Source organism: Fonsecaea pedrosoi (genome assembly GCF_000835455.1).
Source record: "Fonsecaea pedrosoi CBS 271.37 unplaced genomic scaffold supercont1.1, whole genome shotgun sequence".
NCBI classification, from domain to species: Eukaryota; Fungi; Ascomycota; class Eurotiomycetes; order Chaetothyriales; family Herpotrichiellaceae; genus Fonsecaea; species Fonsecaea pedrosoi.
In genome coordinates this window covers 4936254-4955639 of record NW_013550615.1, presented here as the reverse complement: position 1 = coordinate 4955639, position 19386 = coordinate 4936254, and the positions used below count along the sequence as shown (strand labels likewise).

The window sequence follows — 19386 nt, the reverse complement described above, 5'->3', positions numbered from 1 at the left end:
AAGTAGAACGGGCCCTAATCTCTTCCGAAGTGCCTCCTCTCAGGTCTCCTGAAGGTCTGTGACGGTGGTAGGACGCTTCGCTTTGATCTCTGTGAGAATTTTGTCCGCACCCTTGCGTAGTAGTTCATCTGCAGCATTGGTTCCAAACTTTTCGGCATCGTCCCGACTCTGGACATCATCTGTCATGTCGATTTCGGCCTTCTCTTTGCCATCCGTGCTGACCACGAGCGCTTTCAGCCGAAGAAGTGAGCCACCGTCTTCATTCTTAACCCAAGCAGTCTCCACCCCTAGCGGAGCACTGCATCCTCCTTCCAGCGTCCTCAAGAGACTGCGCTCACATGCCGTAGCAAGGTGAGTCTGTCGATGGTCAATCTGACTCAACATGCCCCGCACTCGATCGTCGGACGACCTGTTCTCAATGCCAATAGCACCCTGTCCAACGGCATGAAGCATGCCGCCGCTTTTTGAGTCGAGGTATTGAGTGATCCGATCACCGAGCCCGAGGCGAAGCAGTCCGGCGGCGGCGAGTATCAAAGCATCAAAAGGCCCATCCTCAGCATCAAGCTTAGCGAGGCGAGTGCCTACGTTGCCTCTGACATCGAGCACTCGCAAATGTGGATACTTGAGCGCAATTTGTGCAGTTCGTCGTATGGAGGAAGTTCCTACGGTTGATCCGGCAGGGAGATCCTCTATGTTGCAGACATCTCTCCCTGCCTTAATGACAAACGCGTCTCTTGGGTCTTCCCGCTCCAGCACCGCGCCTACTTCGCAACCTGGAGGTAACAGAGTGGGGACGTCTGTCGGGCTGAATTAGTATAGCAAATGCCAGCTCCGTGCTTTCATGCAAACCTTTGAGCGAATGAACCAGAAAATCCAGTTGCCCCTCGATCATGAGTGTCTCCAACTCGTGGGTCCATATGTTCTTCACGGGCATGTCCTTGAAAGGAGTAACTTTGTCAATGTCGCCTGCTGCGGTATCTCGCGCCTTGATGGCGTAGACATACTCAGGACAGGCCTTTGCCAATGCCTGGACGACCAAATCTGTCTGTATCAGAGCGAGTTTGGACTTTCTCGTTCCGACGTTGAATGTGGTCTTGGAGTCCGACTCAGCCGGGTTGGCCGCGGCATGTTCGCCTGACACAACCGCGAGCGTTGTCATGCTTGGCCGGGTAGCAAGTGTATTTCCTCGAGTTTGAGGCAGAACCGATGAATGAAATCTTCGTGGCTTGGGGATGGAACATTGGGTCCAGTTGGCGCGGAGCCTTGCCGCGCCGAAAAAGATCACGTGCCATATTTCCGCCGATATAGTCACGTGTCACTATCCGCTCTTGCGTCCCGTGCCTCGGCAAGGAAATGATGATCCGGCTGAATATGACATGACATGGGCTCGTTGGTACCTGGCACTACAAGCCACAAGCCGTGCTTGGACTTCCGATGTGCATCGAGCATCTTCCATGCGGCAACACCAAGTACATCTACCCCCCTCCGGCATATCAATAACAACTTCATTCTTCCCTCCCTCTGCCGCTTTCCCTCCCTTTACCACCTCCAACCCCATTTTTCCTTCAACATGGGCTACACAGCCAAAGCGACGATTCCTCTTATCCCGCTAGCAAAGGATTCGGTCCTTCTGCCCGGCGTCACTCTCCGCATCTCAGTATCCAACCGTGCCGACATTCCCCTGCTCCTGTCATCGGCCTTTCAACGTGCCACGAAGTCGAGATCTGGTTCGGCCCAACTGCCCGTCGGCTGCGTTCCCGTGAACTCGCCCTTGCTGAGCCCCGACGGCAAAGAACTGCTCGACAGCGCTGCCAAAGAGAGTAGCCGGGATCATGACTATGCCGACATAGATCCGGGCAAGGCTCGAAAGAAGGATTTATATGGATACGGCACGCTGGCGAAGATTGTCAGCGTCCAGGGGAGCCCTAATGCAGATCCATATCTGCTTGTGGAAGGAATCCAGAGATTCAAGATCGACAAGATTAAGCATGAAAGACCATATTTTGAAGCCGATGTCACATTTTACGAGGATGAAGTCCCCGACCTTAATGACGGGGACCTCCGGGCCAGCTTCACTCGACTGAAGCAACGGTCTCGTGAGCTTCTGACACTGCTAAGGCTGTCATCTCTCTTCCGACCCGCATCCATGGCGCTGTCGCCTTTAATTGTCCGTCGCTTCGAGTTGTTCATTGCGAAGAAAGACCTCACTCAAGCTGGCCAATTGGCCGATTTCATGACGGATATTGTCGAAGCGAGTTTTGAGGAGAAGCTTCGGATCCTGAGCACACTAGATTTACATGAAAGACTCGAGCGCGTCCTTGCCTTGCTTAACAAGCAGATCTCGGGTATCAACGGAAACATTAAAGTCACCACAATAACCTCAACAACCTTGCCACCTAATATCGGCGTTGACATCTCCGACTTGAATCAAAAGCAACGCGAAGCTCTAGCGAGGCGAGCAATGTCTGGTCTGAATGGCATGACACCTCCCGGGATGCCTGGCGTCAACAGGGGTGGTGATGACGACGAAGACAACGAAGTTAACGAAGTCGAAGAGCTCAAGAAGAAGGTGGCAGAGGCCGGTCTGTCGCCCGAGGCTCAAAAGGTTGCGGAGCGCGAACTCAGACGACTGAAGAAGATGAACCCGGCCAACGCTGAGTATGGTGTGATCCGTACATATGTCGAAAATTTGGTCGAGATCCCATGGACTAAGGTCACTGATGATCAGCTTGGCGCCGATACTTTGAAACGAGCGCGCAAACAACTTGATGACGATCATTATGGACTGGAGAAGATCAAAAAGAGGTTGCTCGAATACCTCGCAGTGTTGAAATTGAAACAGTCCGTTAATGCCGATGTCGATCAACAAATCGCCCGTCTCACGAAGCAGCTTGCCCCGAGTCAAGAAGGGGAGGGCAGGGAGGTCGAGCAAATCCCTGACAACGAGAGAGATGCAGCCACTGCTAAGCTCCATGTTCTCAAGTCGAAGCGGATGGTGGACAAGTCTCCAATTCTCTTGTTAGTTGGGCCACCCGGCACGGGCAAGACCTCTCTCGCAAAATCCATTGCACTCTCGCTTGGCCGAAAGTTCCACCGCATCTCTTTGGGTGGTGTCAGAGACGAAGCAGAAATTAGGGGTCATCGGCGGACATACGTTGCTGCTATGCCAGGTCTGATTGTCAGTGGCCTAAAAAAGGTCGGCGTAGCCAATCCAGTCTTCCTGCTTGACGAGATCGATAAAGTGAGCTCGAACAATTTCCATGGTGACCCTTCAGCTGCGATGCTTGAGGTTCTTGACCCAGAGCAGAATCACAGTTTCAATGATCACTACATCAACATCCCTATCGACCTAAGCAAAGTCCTCTTCATCGCCACGGCCAACTCTTTAGATACCATTCCGCCGCCGCTGCTCGACCGAATGGAAACGATTCGTCTGGCTGGCTACACAACAGTTGAGAAGCGCCACATCGCCAAACAACATCTCATACCGAAACAAATTCGCACTAATGGTCTCGCTGAAGGACAAGTGATAATTCCTGACGACGTCGTCGACACCATAATCACAGCTTACACTCGCGAATCTGGAGTCCGCAACCTCGAGCGTGAGATTGGAAGTGTGTGTCGCTACAAAGCAGTGCAGTACGCCGATGCCCGTGACGCAAACGATACATCGAAATATAACCCCGTCGTACGCGTCGAAGAACTTGAAGACATCCTCGGTATAGAACGCTTCGAAGAAGAAATCGCCGAGAAACAATCTCGCCCCGGTGTTGTCACGGGATTGGTTGCTTATTCGTCTGGTGGGCAAGGAAGCATTCTTTTCATAGAAGTGGCCGACATGCCTGGGAAGGGCCGTGTGCAACTCACAGGAAAATTGGGAGATGTGCTCAAAGAATCCGTCGAGGTCGCACTTAGCTGGGTGAAAGCTCATAGCTACGACCTGGGCCTGACGCACGATCGAGACGAAGACATCATGGAGAAACGTGCCATCCACGTCCACTGTCCCGCTGGTGCGGTCCCGAAGGATGGACCAAGTGCCGGACTGGCGCATACTGTCGCGCTCATTTCGCTATTCTCCGGAAAGACTGTCCCACCGACAATCGCCATGACGGGCGAAGTGAGCCTGAGAGGACGAGTCATGCCTGTTGGAGGCATTAAAGAGAAACTGATCGGCGCCCACCGCGCAGGCGTCAAGACAGTCTTGCTACCGAACGGGAACAAGAAGGATGTGAAGGACGTCCCGGAGGAGGTGAAGAAGGACTTGAAGATTATACATGTCAAGTAAGTCATGCCTTTCCCTACGCTGTCTGCCGCAGACCCATTCCGGTGCTATTCTCCTGCGGAAGCAAAGTGCGGTGTTTGCTAATAATCCGTTTCTGCAGGCACGTCTACGAAGCCCTTCGATATATCTGGCCCGATTCACACTGGGCCTCGGATCGATATTTCGCTGAGGTCGAGAGCAGATTGTAACCGTTGAATGCGCATTGCTCGAAGCGTGGAGTGGGTTAATTTGGGGATTGATTCGTTCAGCGAGCGCCAAACACTCTTTCCTATAAAACTTTTCAAACCTGGTCAGATGTACTGCATGGTGTATCATCCCTTGCCCCTTTCTCACACTTCAATCCCATGCGCGCTTGTGGTTCGCGTAACTCCCAAAGTTGGTGTAGAATGTTCACAACCCTAGCGGTTCTTGGTAGCTATACAACGCATAATGTGTCGTGTTAATGTACAAATCTTCGAGTCCGTCCATTCCTGTAGTAATGTTACGAAGACGGGTTCGCAGGTTGAGATGGCTGTTGATTGCTGGCACTGGACCCCAGTCCTCGCATGGCGCGCCAATCGTCGGCAAAATTCTGCCACGTCGGAGCCCATTTCATCTTTCCCTTCAGTAGCTGCTGAGCTTGCAGGGCCATTGCCTTTCTGTGTTTGAGATCGGGGTTCATCATACCCCACTCGGATTCTTCTCGGTTCTTTTCCACGATAGCTTTCATCGATTCCCAGTATCGGTCGTGCTCCCATCTGTGTGGCAGAATGGTGTTAGTAGATGGACACAGGTCAAGAGCAATATCCACCATTCATGGGAAATGGCTAGCTTACGGTTCCAGGTCCTCTGGCTCTGCAGGATACACAAACGGTTTCGCCAGGAGACAAGTCATTTTCTTCTTGCTAGGTGGACGAAACAATTTGCCTTGCGAATATTTGCTTCTGCCGTCTTTTCTTTCGACTTTCTGTTGGAGCACTACGCTGCGAATGTGGAGAACATCCACGGCATAGACATCTTTCAGGTAGGCTCTGAGATCGATTTTATTGAAGTGGAGCGGTACATCAAACGCGGCGTAACGGGGACCCAGATGCGGCGTACGCATGAGGACCACGGCGTCTTTGGGGTCGGGGCTGCAACAGGCTGTTAGAGAAGCCCTTGGGGATAGTTAGACAAACTTACAAGTAAACCTGCCGCCGCATGCTGAGAGGAACATTATGGGGAAGGGCAAAATATCGCGCAGGGTCCATCAATATGCGAAGAATTGTCGATTTCTCGAAGTTTATTGAACCAGCTGCAATGAAGGACTTGACATCACTAGAGACCTCACGGAGGCTCGGGTGGGTTTCCATGAACCTCTCGAGATTCTTTCTGTCCAGCTTCCACCACTCTGTGTTTAAACCGTCTTCGCGGAAGACGGGAGCAAATGCTTTCTGCTCTTCTGCATTGAGCTTGTTCCACGAAGTCCTTTGCCACTCCTGTAGTTTTTCTTTGCTGACCAAGGCATGAGCTCGGAGAAAGGGTAGACCTTTGCTGGTCTTAATGCGTCGCTTTGCGTTCCATAGTCGTGGTCCGTTGCCATCCTGGGGACGAACTCGGTGTGTTAGAAGGACTGGAGGAGTTCGCTTGACGTGTATCTTCGCCCGAGGTGCTGTAGCACGAGGCATCGTGCAAGTTCAAGATCGCAAGAAGCGACGCAGTTGAGAGATGACACACTAAACTTCGCTGTCAATGGAGGTAGTCTGTCGACGAACTTTTGAGACGAGCTGAAGGCATTCTGTAGACGGGGAAGGTGCGCCGAGATACTGAGCCTCGTCCACCAGATCGATGCCCCGGAGGCGCGCTGCCGAACATTATTTTGGTGGATCACCAATTCACCCTTCAACCTATTCCGTAAGCTCCTTGACGCCTGGAACTACCCTGCCTCAACCCTCTCCAGCTCGTATCTGCAACAAACGTGATTCTACTCCTCGAAATACTCAGACGACTCTCATCTATCTCCTCACGTCGCGCAGCCTACAGCCTCATCGACAGCGCACCTCAGTTTTCATTCAACTCTTATTGGCCACTAAAGGCCCAGGTGCAAGATGGCGCAGGACGAGAAGAAGCCCACCGCCGCAGAGAAGGGCAAGGGCAAGGCAGAGGATGCACCAGTGTCAAACGGTGAACACGCTGCAGAACAAGGAGACAAGAAGAAAGCAGATGGCAAGCATGACGAGCCTGTGGTCGAAGAGCTGAGCGAAGAGGATCAACAACTCAAGAGTGATCTCGAGATGCTGGTTGAAAGATTAAAAGAAGACGATTCCTCTCTCTACAAGCCCTCGATTGACGCCATCAAAAACTTCATCAAAACGTCGACCTCCTCCATGACAGCCGTCCCCAAACCTCTCAAGTTCCTGCGCCCTCATTATGACGAAATCGCCGCTGTTTACGATAAATGGCCGGCTGGTCCTGACAAAGATTCTCTTGCCGATATGCTATCGGTGCTGGGTATGACTTATGGAGAAGAGGACAAATTGGAAACACTGAAATATCGGCTGTTGTCAAATAAATCGGACGATCTGGGGTCGTGGGGTCATGAATACATTAGACATCTCGCCCTGGAAATCGGTCAAGAATACCAGAATCGCCTGACGGACGAACGAGAGGTCGGTGACTTGACGGAGCTTGCCCTCTCCTTGGTGCCGTATTTCCTGAGTCACAACGCAGAAGCGGACGCTGTGGATTTACTGAGCGAACTCGAAATGATTGAAGAGATCCCCCGATTTTTGGACGAGAATACTTTTGCGCGAGTGTGTCTGTATATGGTCAGCATGGTCAATCTCCTTACATACCCCGACGATGTCGCTTTCCTCAAAACCGCGCACGATGTCTATGTCAAATACAACAAGCTTGCTCAAGCGATGGTGTTGGCAATTAGACTGAACGACCACGAGCTCATACGACAAGACCTGGAATCGACAGATGATGTTGCACTGAAAAAACAGCTGGCCTTCCTGATTGCTCGGCAGAGAATATCGATAGATGTGCCGTCTGAGACCAAGGATGAGCAAGAGATCGCCGAGTGCCTCGGAAACACCCAACTACCGAACCACTTCAAGACTCTCGCCAAAGAATTGAACATCCTGGAGCCTAAGGTGCCAGAAGATATCTACAAGACACACCTAGAAAGTGGCCGGGGTAGCTCCGCAGCTGCAGATTCAGCTAAACACAATCTAGCGAGCGCATTCGTTAACGCTTTTGTCAATGCTGGGTTTGGTACGGACAGGCTGATGCTAGTAGAAGGGGATCAGCGGCCGTGGGTATGGAAAACCAAGGACGATGGCATGCTCTCTACCACCGCATCACTGGGCATGCTCATGCAATGGGACGTGGAAGGGAGCTTAGACATCATCGACAGATTCCAACAGTCATCCGAAGATCCAATCAAGGCGGGTGCGCTTCTCGCGTACGGTATTGTCAACTCCGGGGTGCGAATGGAGGGCGACCCTGTCATTTCACTCTTGAGCGACGACGACGTTCTCCAGAGCCCGAAACCCTCGACGCGAATGGCCGCCATTATGGGTCTGGGACTGTCGTATGCCGGATCGAATCGAGAAGATCTACTGGACTTTCTGTTGCCTATTGTCGAGGACAGCAACTCGGAGATACAACTGTCTGCGATGGCTGCCGTGTCCCTTGGCATGATCTTCGTGGGTTCGTCCAATCACCAAGTGGCCGAAGCAATAGCAACCCAGATGATGGACGACGACCGGCAAAAGCAGCTCAAGGATAAATGGGCGAGGTTCATGGCTCTAGGACTAGCGCTACTCTACTTCGGCCGGCAAGAGGAAGTGGATGTTATTCTGGACATTCTCAAAGCAGTTGAGCATCCCATGGCCATGCCAACGGCTACTCTAGCGTCTGTATGTGCATGGGCTGGAACTGGAGCCGTGCTTAAGCTACAGGAGCTCCTCCATATCTGCAACGACCACATCGAAGACAAGGATGAGACTACAGGCGAGCAGCTTGTGCAATCCTATGCTGTTCTCGGTCTGTCGTTGATCGCCATGGGTGAAGATGTCGGGCAGGAGATGGTCCTACGCCAGTTTGGTCATTTGATGCACTACGGTGAGGCCAACATTCGGAAGGCTGTGCCACTCGCCATGGGCCTGATTAGTCCCAGTAACCCTCAGATGAAGATCTATGATACCCTATCAAGATACAGCCACGATAACGACAATGACGTTGCGGTTAATGCCATCTTCGCGATGGGCTTGGTCGGAGCAGGAACAAACAATGCACGTCTTGCACAGCTGCTGAGGCAGCTAGCCAGTTACTATCATCGCGACCAGAACTCGCTCTTCATGGTTCGAATCGCGCAGGGTTTGCTCCACATGGGCAAGGGCACTATGTCGCTCAACCCCTTCCACACCGATCGACAAGTTCTGTCACGAGTTGCCGCGGCGGGTCTGCTCACTGTCCTTGTCTCCCTTGTCGATTCCAAACAATTCATCCTCGCCGATGCACATTACCTTCTGTACTTCTTGGTCACAGCAATGTATCCCAGATTCCTGGTGACTCTAGACGAAGAGCTGAAGCCACTTACGGTCAACGTGCGTGTCGGTCAAGCAGTGGATGTTGTGGGGCAAGCCGGACGACCACGCACCATTACAGGGTGGCAGACTCAGAGTACGCCGGTTTTGTTGGCATACGGTGAGCGGGCAGAACTGGAAGACGAAGAATACATATGCCTGAGCAGCACGTTGGAAGGACTGGTTATCTTGCGCAAGGTCAGTAATACCCCAAGCATCGACACGTTCTTATCACTGACATTGTGTAGAATCCGGAATGGGAGTCCACAAAATAGAGGGCACGCTGTGACTTTGATATCCATGCATCCAACCCATTGGCCTGGCGGTAGTCGGAGGGAAAGGTCCTGGATGGATCCAGAAGAGGATTTCTGTACCATAGATAATCTCAGGGCAAGAGGACAAACACCAGGAGGAAGAGAAAGTGTATGTCGTCGTTGGGCCATCTCGAACACCCATTCCATTGTTGCCTTGGTTGAGACGGGCCTTCACGGACTAATATTTTTCCGTCTTCCGCTTTGCGTTTGCTCCAGTCGCGTGTTTGAATGGCGTCATCGGTCATTGGCTCATCCCAAGTCCCGAACCGCTTCTTCTCAGGCCTCGTTCAATCCCCCCGTTTTGTCCTGCATCCCCTTGTCTTGTTGAGCTGGCACCGCACCACGTGTTGATGATGGCGTCGCGATGGTGATTCGAGGGCCTCCCAGCATCATGACTGCGCACTTCATTTCTATCTTGTATTGTTAAGCCTTGTGGACACGAGGCTCACAGTTGCCTCGACTCACCCGCGGCCGCTCAGAAGATGCCGCCCTCCGATCCTCGCATCGCTGCGCTCGACTTCGACGCCAATCGCAAACGTGGACGGCGGACGTCAGGCTCGCGTCCTCGAATTGACGATGATGATTTTGATTTTATGGGCCAGGTCGCCCAGGAGATCATTGAGCGAGATCGTATAGCAATGCGGAGAGAGGTGATTCGAGTACTGAGCTTTGTGTGCGCTGTGCTCAGTTGGTATGACATATTTACACCCGTTCTTGTGGATGATACAAGTGCTCACGATTAACCTACAGTCTTTGTGCCGGGTCAATCACCTCTTTCTCCCTCTACGGCGCTCGTTTCCTTCAGGATTTGCACTACACACAACTTCGAGTCAATGCTGTCTCCATTACTGCCGAATTGGCAATGTACCTCCCAGTCCCTCTCTTCGGATATCTATGCGATCGCTACTCGCCACCTCCTCTGTCTCTTCTCTCCTCAGTCCTCTTTGGCGCAGGGTATCTCCTCGCTGCCTATACATACAAGTCAGGCCCACCCGCTGACGCAACCAAACCAGGCCACGGTTGGCCTTTCGGCGTGATGATCTTGGCCTTTGTCGGGATCGGGGCAGGGACCAGCTGCATGTACCTCTCTGCCGTAGCTACCTGCGCAAAGAACTTTGCCAACGCCAAATACCGAGGTTTCATGCTCGCCGTTCCTATTGCGGCGTTCGGCTTGAGTGGCATGTGGGAGTCTCAGGTTGGCGCGCACTTGTTATATGAAAAGCTGCCTAATGGTCACAAGGGAGAGGTGGATGTGTTCAAATACTTCATCTTTCTGGCTGGGACCTTGATTGGTGTCGGTCTTCTCGGTACCTTGGGGCTGCAGATCGTGGATGAGGAAGAACTCATTGATCACGGCGTGGAGAACCTTGAACGGAGTGGTCTCTTGGCCGAGAGTGAATTCTACCACGACACTTCTCGTGCTCCCACCCCCATCAACTATGGTACCATTGGAGACGATGAGGAGTCCGGCGAAGGCTCTGGCACGTATTCGGACGACGACATGGACTCGGAAGCCGAACGGAACCTCTCCGAATCCCAGCTCGTCAAGAAGCGCGACCAAGACCGGCGCCTTCGCAAGAAGAAGTACTGGCTTCTCAACCATGCGACTCATACTTTCCTGACAGATCGAACTATGTGGCTTCTTGCCGCAGGGTTTTTCCTGCTCACAGGACCTGGAGAAGCATACATCAACAACCTCGGCACCATCATACCGACTTTGACGCCGAGAGATTACAACTATATCGATGGTGACGGTAATAAAAACCCTCCGGCGGGCCACGCAAGCACACACGTCTCTATCGTCGCCCTCGCATCCACCTTTGCGCGGCTCTTCACAGGTTCACTATCCGATCTCTTCGCTCCTCCCTCGAACCCCGATTCCCCACCTACCAATCGATTCCAATTCTCTCGCCTTGTTCTGCTCATACCTTCAGCATTCCTCCTACTCCTCGCGTTTCTGAATCTCGCTCTTCCTGCGCTGACGCTTCAGCACCCTGGTCTATTCCCACTCTCGTCTTCTCTGGTGGGATTAGGTTACGGAGCATGTTTCAGCCTCGTGCCCATTATTATCTCTGTAGTATGGGGAGTGGAAAACTTTGCGACGAATTGGGGGGTTGTAGCTATGATGCCTGCTGGGGGAGCTGCCGTGTGGAGTCTCGTTTACTCTGCTGGCTATTCGGCAGGGAGTGCGCATTCACCGGATCTCGAGGATGGAGAATGCCGAGGCTACTTGTGCTTCGCGGCGTGGGCGTGGGGCTGCGCAGCGAGTGTGAGTTTGGCGATCTGCTGCTGGTGCGTGGCTTGGAGGGTTTGGAAAAGCCGAAACGTGGTCGTGTAGCATGCGGCAGGATCTAGACTTGACGTTCCACAAGGCAAGGTGAAGATTGATGTGCATGTCTCCGTCACCGTTTATTCGGAGAGGACCAGACGACATGGTCGGCGTGTCAAGGGGAAACAACGTGCAGGCATTGAAGCTCAAGAGGAAGTGGGACGGACTGAGGACGATGCCAAAGATGGCACCCTTCTATCGAGACAGCCCTGCGACATTCACATACGTCTCCGCTGAGTTTGAGGAACTGCACCTCCCCCTTGTGCGGGATATTGGTTTCTTTGGTATGGAAAAATTCCATTGCTTCGAACTGCACGGAAAAGCCTTGGGTTTTTTTTCTTGTCTTCAGCAAGCGTGCACGCATCGGACATGCATTTTGACTTGCGAGTTCGTTGCTTCCTACCTACTTAGGTAGTAGTAGTCTGCATTTTCTGGCGACGGTGATGGCGATGGCGGCGGCAGTGGTGTTCTTTCGGGGAGTTAGTTCTACGAACATACATACATACATAGGTAACACACACTTGAAGTATACGCGCACACGCATACACACATACACGGCATATTGTAGTAAAAGCGATTGTTCTTTTGGGTCGGTCATTGAAAAGAGAGTCCCTTACGGTTCAAAAGTCTTCCTTTTTCACACACTCCACACACACACACACACACCTCTACATGGGGTATCTTTATGTTGGTCGGGGTTTCATTATCATTAATATTGGCACCATCGTTCCTTTTGGTGCCTTTGTCCTGTTTCTCTCCCACTCTCACTCAAACACATTTCATGATTGGATTGAAGATTTGGACGTTTCTTCTTTCTTCGTCCCTGATTGGTCTCGTACCCACGAGATCAACACCATTAATCTCGATGCAGGTGGGGAGTTTCCAATGTGATCCAGGACTTGCCTTCCATTCGTGAATCCAAATGCGAAACCAAACCGTAGACGGTTTACAGGCACGGTTCCTCAGCGTCTCTCTGCAGCCGGTGCTAACTTTCCAAGCGCCATGCTGATAATGCGGACCAACCATAGTATCTTGCAACCAAAAAGAGTGGCATGTCAAACCAAGTCCCAGGCTGCGACGCCGGTAAATCCCATCCCAACTCTGCCTTTGCCCTCGCGAAACTCCATCACTGTGAGACCTCGAGCATCCTGCCTGTTGCCAAAGGTCGTGACTGCAAACAGCGTGATGGTCTGGCCAGGTGCACCCAGCTGGCGGGCTGGGATATCGACCGCCCATATATCACCACCCTGTCCCGTGGGGCCGGGATAGTAGTCCATGGGAACAAGATCCTTGTCTCGCCCATCAACACCATTAATCGAGACAATGAATACAGGGGGTGGTCCTTTTTGCGTATGTCGTTCCAATGTCCAGTGCGCACATCTGAGACCGAACTGAAATCGGACACTATCGGGCTGACGTACGCTGATTTTCCTCGCTCGCGGAAACACTGACTTCTCGCCAATCGAGTAGTCTTCCTTTGCATTTGTAAAAATTGTCGGTCCTTCAACCATGTCTGGCCAGCAGGCAGGGTCAATCACGATATACTCTTCCCAACTCATGCGTCGTCCCCCAGGTAGGAAAAACTGATCTTTATTGCCCGGGAAATGCTTGATCGCAAATTCTTCATTCGACATGGTGAAGAAATCCGGGTTAAATTTAGCCACGTAGGGGCGACCTGCACCTTGGACATAGCCTGCACCCCAGCACGTGTCGATAAGTTTCCATTCTCCATCGTCAATCTTCACAGCGTTCCATGCATGACCTGCATTGTAAGGGGGAAGAGGAGCCCCAGGTGGGAGGGCATTGAAACCATAGCCTTTGCCATGACCTGAGATAACGACAGATTCGAGGCCAGCATAGGTGGCAAGATTTGCGAAAAGCGCAGCATAGCCTTCACAAACTGCCAGGCCACTTTGCAGGGTTGATTGTGGCGTTGATCCTCGTACGTTGTTATTAAAGAAGCTAACAACGTCATAGGCAATGTTGTGGTGTAGCCAGGTGAAAATTGCCCGTGCCTTGTCGGTAGGAGATGGAAATGGGGAGGTTAGCTGATGGGCTAAAACCTGTAACGAGGTGACCTGAGTCCTAGGGAACAGAGTGGCTTGGGTATCGGGGCCAGAGAAGTCTCGGCAGACTAGACAGACACTGGACGCAGCCTGAGGACTGCCATGCACTGGAGGAGTGCTCGGAGCAAATTTGGGCTTAGTCGCCTGTATGGCAGAAAGATCTGGTCGAGAGAACTTTGGGACGGGTGGCGGAGCCGCCTGGACATCTTTCAAGTAACCATTTATGGTCTCTCCCAATGAGACAGGGACGTGCTCCTTGGCTAACATTGGGCCTGGTTGTCCTCGAAGAGGTAGTGACACAGGTTCTTTCAGTGGCTGCTGAATTGGTTCCATGACTGGGACAGGTTCCTGGTGGTATGGTTGTTCTTTGGGGGTGTTGTAGAAGAACGCCGCCTTTTTTGCCTTTTCTATTGATTCGACCGAGGGTACGGGAGGCATCTTCCTTAGAGTCTCGGCCACATGCTCCCGGTGTTCAGCCTCATGTTTCCGGGAAGGGCGTCTCGGCGGAAGAGATGGGCGCGGAGGAGGTGCAGGTTTTGCTTCCGTAGTGGTGGCTGAAGTGACGAGTGTTGTGCTTGATGGAACTCGACTGACATATTTGGGAAGATCCTCCGAGTGCTTTCTAGAGACCACAGGTGTATTACCACTCCGAGGAGGTAGGGAAGGGAGTTCGCACTCGCCCCATGCCGGTGCTTTGATCCGGCTGGTCGAGTCTGTAGACTTGGTACGAGTGGTTGTGGCTTTTGAAGAGGCGGTGTCACTCGTACCACTAGAGTTGATCGATGTCACCGAGCCTCGCCTCTGTTCTTCGAGCGGGGGATTTCGACAAGGAAGGGGCGGAGGCTGTTTTCTCGCCGCAGGTGGAGGAGCAGGCTGATTACCTGGTCTCGAGTCGGTAACTGAACCATTGAGGTGTTCAGGCGGGTTGTTGATGGTGTTCTGTTTGACCAGAGGGGGACGTCTGTAAGGGACAGGAGGAGGGGGGCGCGGCGAGGGTCGGGGTGGCTCCCCAGGTATTCGGCCAATATGGGCAGCATTCAAGGCGGCGATACGCTGCTGGAGCGTCAGAGTGACAAAGGAAGGATCCTCACTCATGGCTGCAAGTCAAAATACTGGTATTGTCGCCTTGAATGGAGTGTAGGGCGGGACAAGAGAATGTCGTAGTCATGTCAGAATGGGCATGACTGAAAGCGAGCGGACAGGTGAGAAGACAAGACTTTTGGGAATACAAGTGAGCGACATGCGACATGGAGCACGAAAAGCAAAGTATGGAGGGAGTACGAGGCACGCGGCGTTGCGCAGCATGTCGGTTGGCCTGCCATAGCTGTGCCATGCCTCATGGGATTGTGGCGAAAGGGGCATGGGGGCCGAAACAGCACGTGACCGTGACCATGACCGTGACCATGACCTGCACGTGAGCATCCTGCCCAAATAGGTCAATGAGAGACTGCGCTGCGGTCTTTCATAGAGCGGATACCTAGACGAGTTTCCAGCTGTTGATTGTGATTCTGTAAACTTGTTTGTCTGGCATGACGCCTCAAAGACTACTTCTCCCAGCACAAAGTCACGACCAAAGCCTCTCACGGAACTCCGCAGCCTTGTCTCGACAGAACCACAGCTTTAGTGGAGGCCCTAGTGACAACGATACATTGCGCAAGCACTGAGAAAGATTGATACCTGCTCTGACGTGAGATGCAACTCCTCACAGTCAAGAGGAACTTGCCCCTATACCCCAAATGGCAATGTTGATCTGGTGGGCACGGATGCGTGGCAATCTGAAACCCGAAACGTGCCAAAACATTGTAGCGGGCATGCTTCAGGTGTTGGATTTTCAGTTGAGTGCAGGCCTTAAGACGTGTCTCCGACACCTCACTGCAATTGTAGCTGTCTATCATTGACGGAATCTACGAGGCATTTCGCATCAGGTCCAAGTCAACCGTGTGGCTCAAACACTCTTCATGCTATCCATCCCTCCAGCCTTGTGCCCCCTGGACTCCGCACAAGGCTGTACCCCTTTTGTCACCAGGTCAATCTACCAGCCGGTGGCATGGCCCATCTCGAAAAGGAATGACCTCGGTGCTGCTCCGCCAGACAGATTGGTCATGTCATATCAAGAAGCGGTGCCTGCTAGGAGACACCATTTGTATGTCGCGTTGTCTGAATGCTCAGGATCCATGCCGAGCCCCGTCCCACCTCTGCGTTCGTATTCGTGTTCGTCAAGGTGGTTCAGCTCCTGCATACAGACACAAACAAAGTACGCGAGAATTTCCATGACAGCCTTAGAGTGCTACAGAGTCAACCCCCTAGGACATTCAAAAGGCATCGTTTCTCGCTGACAGGCAGGTCACGGATTGTCCACGAACACCCACGCGATAGAGCATCGAGCATGTACACTTGCAAACAACCATGGTCTGGATGCCGTTCCGCTCTTCAAAAGTGGTGGCTGGCTGGCTACATGTATCTCGGAGGAGCTGAACTGTACGCACCCGCGTCTGTCTTCGTGTTCCTGACGCTCACTGCTCGTATTCCCTCCCCTCCCCCATCCTTTGTGTAACTCGAATCTCTACAACCAATGCACAGCAGCAGCTCTAGCACGGACTCTCAGCATGTGGATGTGGTGGGTGAGAGTGCAAGAGACAGAAGCTTTCAGCTCTGAGGTCCAGTGGCACATGCTCGTTCCTTGTCCATTCGCTATTTATTCCGGGGTAGAAGCCAGTTCTTGTTCTCCAGCACTGCTTCTACCTTGACGTCTGGTAGTTGGGTACCTGCGTATCATTGCGCTCAAGACACAGAAACAGCACTTCTACTGACGTCGCGAACCTCACGATGAAGGCTCGCCTTCTCATCCTCCTTTGTGTGGCGAGCAAGGCTTTCTCATGGGGCGAACTCGGACACCGCACCGTCGGATACCTCGCTCAGATGTACTTCACCCCGGAAGCAGAGAACCTGTTTGACGAGCTCGTGCACCCGACCGAGTCATTCGACATCTCCGACGGCGCGGTCTGGGCCGATGACTGGGCGACGCAGACCAGGATGCCCTGGTCCAAGCCGTGGCACTATATCGACGCAAAGGACAACCCGCCCAAGAAATGCAAGGTCAACTTCAACGCCGACTGTGATCCTGACAAGAAATGTATCGTGACGGCCATTGCAAACATGGTGAGAGAGTTGCCCATACCTTACATTGATATTATCCTAAAAAAGACTATGGTGTGTAAGCTGACGCTCTATGGCCCATGGTGACGGGTTGTCAAAAGACCAAACAAGTCAACAATCCACGGTTGAAGCTAGGAGATCAGAGCAACGCCCTCAAATTCCTATTGCATTTCCTCGGCGACATCACGCAGCCTTTACACACGGAGCAGAAATGCCGCGGGGGCACGAAGTTGATGGTTCAATGGGGCGCGGCGGACTCGGGGAAAGAGGATCTGCACCAGGTGTGGGACAAGCTGATCATCCAGAAGTTGCGCGGGTACAAGAAGCCGCGCGACGCGGACCCGGACAACGAATATGACAAGCAGCTCTCGGTCAAGTGGGCGGCGGATTTGAAGAAGCGGCTCGACGTTGGGAGGGGCGGCGTAGACGTGTCGGACCAGTGCACCGACATCACGAAGGCGCAGGAGTGCGCACTGGCTTGGGCGTCCGAGGCCAACGCCTTCATCTGCACCTATGTGCTCAAGGACGTCGGGATCAATCTCGGCCCAGACCCCTGTGAGACGTGCTGCAACTGGGAGTGGAGGGGGCCCGACGACCTGTCTGACGCCTACTACAGGGGCGCAGTGCCAATTGTGGAGGAACAGGTGGCCAAAGCTGGATGGCGGCTCGGGCAGTGGATCAACGCACTGGCGGAGCAGCGAGTGCAGATGAAGAGATCTGGTGTCGAGTTTGGTAGAAGCGGCGGCGACGGCGACGAGGCCATGAAAGTACAGATGCAGCCCGATCAACCTAAGGTGGAAATGTAACGCCACAAAATGCAGAGACAGACACATCAAGTCTACCTACCTAATACCGAGTGTATACCTCGTATAACTGGCAACCGTAGTAATGTCACATCTCATTGCAAGGATTTCATTTTGTACCACTCCGCGTGCCCTGAATCATAAAGACAGAGGTACTCACCTGATCAGGGAACAGTAATGGTACAGGTAGACAATCCGTCGAATAAACAGATTTTAAAAAAAAAAAAAACACAAAGACAAAAGGATAAATCGAGGGATGATGGGCCCTTATCCTTGGGGGATTTTTTCTAACTCACGTTGAATGGCCTCCCAACATATCGAGCATCCTGGGCACTATTCGGGGATCAGATACGAGGTATAATGGCGAGAGCAAAGGGGATGCTCAAGGTCAAAGTCAAGGTCAAGGTGAAGGTGAAGATGAAGAAAGGTAGGGTTAATTATTTATTGTCTAACACGGTCTATCATGCATTATCCCGTGCCTTTCCACATGCTCTGCCACCTGCGTGCTTGGTGGTGGTGGTGGTAGTAGTGAGACATGCCTTCCCCGCAAAAAAGTCTTTCTGTCAGACCCTTATTCTTTTCTCAAGAACTTGCCCCACGCTCCACGTTCCACATCCGGAAATGCCCCAAGATTCAATCTGCCGAAGAAGCAGAGAAGAATTACCATAGACGGGGTGGAGTAGCACGAACAGGAGGAAAGGGGGAAAAAACGACGTCAAAGAGCTCTCTTTCAGGTAACCCCCGTGCCCTCAAACGGATCTATCTACTGTAGGTAAAGACCCCTACGAAAGTACGATATATACAAGTAGTTACATCCTTTCCTCTACGACTGGCGATATCAGTATCATAGTCAGTCACATCAAGCTCGTGCACCTCAAAGGGCTCGCTCCCGCTTCTCATTTCACAATCATGGCCTTTCGACGAATCTGTCTCATCGGCGGCTCCGGCAATTTAGGTACTCTGATCCTCAAACACCTGTTGGCCTCTTCACAAAACTTCCAGGTCACGGTCTTAACACGCCATTCTTCCCCCGCAAAATTCCCCGATACCGTCACCGTCACCCGCGTCGCTGACGACTATCCGGTCGCCGAGCTCACAGACGCCTTCAAGGATGTCGACGTTGTCATCTCCGCCATCTCCATGATGGGCATGCACCAGCAGTACAGGTTCATCGACGCCTGCATCGCCGCAAAAGTGAAGCGGTATTTCCCCACCGAGTTCGGCCTGGACGACTTGCCGGACTGGCTGCTCCAGTTGCGGGAGATGTTCAAGATCAAGCACGACGTTCGCGATTACCTGATCTCCAAGCAAGACACGGGCCTCGAGTGGACCAGTGTTTGCTGCAACGCCTTCTTTGAGATGGGCCTCATCTCTGGCTTCTTCCAGCTGCACTTCGACCAGAAGAAAACCGTTTTGATAGACGGTGGTGAGCCCAAATTCGTCGCCACAACCATGGATACCGTCGCTTTGGCCGTGGTCAAGGCGATCGAGAAGCCTGACGTCTCCAAAAATCGGATTTTGCTGGTCCAGGATTTCAGGACCAACCAAAAGGAAATGTTGGATGCGGTGCAGCAGAAGATGCCCGGGTGGCAGGTAGAAAACGTCGAGCACGGCCCGTGGCTAGAACAAGGGAAGCAGGAGGTCAGGAATGGCGACAACAGCGCGCTGCCAAAGTTGACCTTTGGCACCTTCGCACAGGGTAATCAGTATGAAGGGAGGCCCGGGTTTGGAAATCCGCTGTTAGATCTGCCGACCAAATCATTCTCGGAAGCCATGGATATTTTTTGGAATGAATACGGGAGTCGTGCCTAGACTGTGTCGGCGAGTTGGCGGTCGTCCATAGTCTGTAAGGTGCGAGAGAGTCGTACTTGGGAAAACGAGGC

At 52.6% G+C, this 19386-nt stretch overlaps 8 protein-coding genes across 8 annotated transcripts; 5 read left to right on the top strand and 3 right to left on the bottom strand.

Annotated features, from left to right (window-relative positions):
• Positions 1–39: 39 nt before the first annotated feature.
• Positions 40–1159, bottom strand: Z517_01805 (porphobilinogen deaminase; the record flags this gene model as incomplete). The annotated part of the gene is made up of 2 exons (XM_013434763.1): positions 40–797; positions 850–1159. The coding sequence occupies 2 exons, from the start codon at positions 1157–1159 to the stop codon at positions 40–42; spliced, it is 1068 nt and encodes a 355-aa protein (XP_013290217.1).
• A 411-nt stretch (positions 1160–1570) lies between these two features.
• Z517_01804 (ATP-dependent protease La) lies at positions 1571–4285 on the top strand (the record flags this gene model as incomplete). Its single annotated transcript, XM_013434762.1, has 1 exon — positions 1571–4285. The coding sequence occupies one exon, from the start codon at positions 1571–1573 to the stop codon at positions 4283–4285; it is 2715 nt and encodes a 904-aa protein (XP_013290216.1).
• A 478-nt stretch (positions 4286–4763) lies between these two features.
• On the bottom strand, positions 4764–5928 carry Z517_01803 (uncharacterized protein; the record flags this gene model as incomplete). The annotated part of the gene is made up of 3 exons (XM_013434761.1): positions 4764–5019; positions 5098–5394; positions 5444–5928. The coding sequence occupies 3 exons, from the start codon at positions 5926–5928 to the stop codon at positions 4764–4766; spliced, it is 1038 nt and encodes a 345-aa protein (XP_013290215.1).
• A 420-nt stretch (positions 5929–6348) lies between these two features.
• Positions 6349–9110, top strand: Z517_01802 (uncharacterized protein; the record flags this gene model as incomplete). Its single annotated transcript, XM_013434760.1, has 2 exons — positions 6349–9033; positions 9084–9110. 2 exons carry the CDS (start codon positions 6349–6351, stop codon positions 9108–9110), a joined length of 2712 nt encoding a protein of 903 aa, XP_013290214.1.
• A 521-nt stretch (positions 9111–9631) lies between these two features.
• Positions 9632–11487, top strand: Z517_01801 (uncharacterized protein; the record flags this gene model as incomplete). Its single annotated transcript, XM_013434759.1, has 2 exons — positions 9632–9840; positions 9900–11487. 2 exons carry the CDS (start codon positions 9632–9634, stop codon positions 11485–11487), a joined length of 1797 nt encoding a protein of 598 aa, XP_013290213.1.
• Positions 11488–12533: 1046 nt separating this feature from the next.
• Positions 12534–14639, bottom strand: Z517_01800 (uncharacterized protein; the record flags this gene model as incomplete). The annotated part of the gene is made up of 1 exon (XM_013434758.1): positions 12534–14639. The coding sequence occupies one exon, from the start codon at positions 14637–14639 to the stop codon at positions 12534–12536; it is 2106 nt and encodes a 701-aa protein (XP_013290212.1).
• A 1731-nt stretch (positions 14640–16370) lies between these two features.
• On the top strand, positions 16371–17506 carry Z517_01799 (uncharacterized protein; the record flags this gene model as incomplete). The annotated part of the gene is made up of 2 exons (XM_013434757.1): positions 16371–16703; positions 16802–17506. 2 exons carry the CDS (start codon positions 16371–16373, stop codon positions 17504–17506), a joined length of 1038 nt encoding a protein of 345 aa, XP_013290211.1.
• Positions 17507–18412: 906 nt separating this feature from the next.
• On the top strand, positions 18413–19315 carry Z517_01798 (uncharacterized protein; the record flags this gene model as incomplete). Its single annotated transcript, XM_013434756.1, has 1 exon — positions 18413–19315. One exon carries the CDS (start codon positions 18413–18415, stop codon positions 19313–19315), a length of 903 nt encoding a protein of 300 aa, XP_013290210.1.
• Positions 19316–19386: the final 71 nt, after the last annotated feature.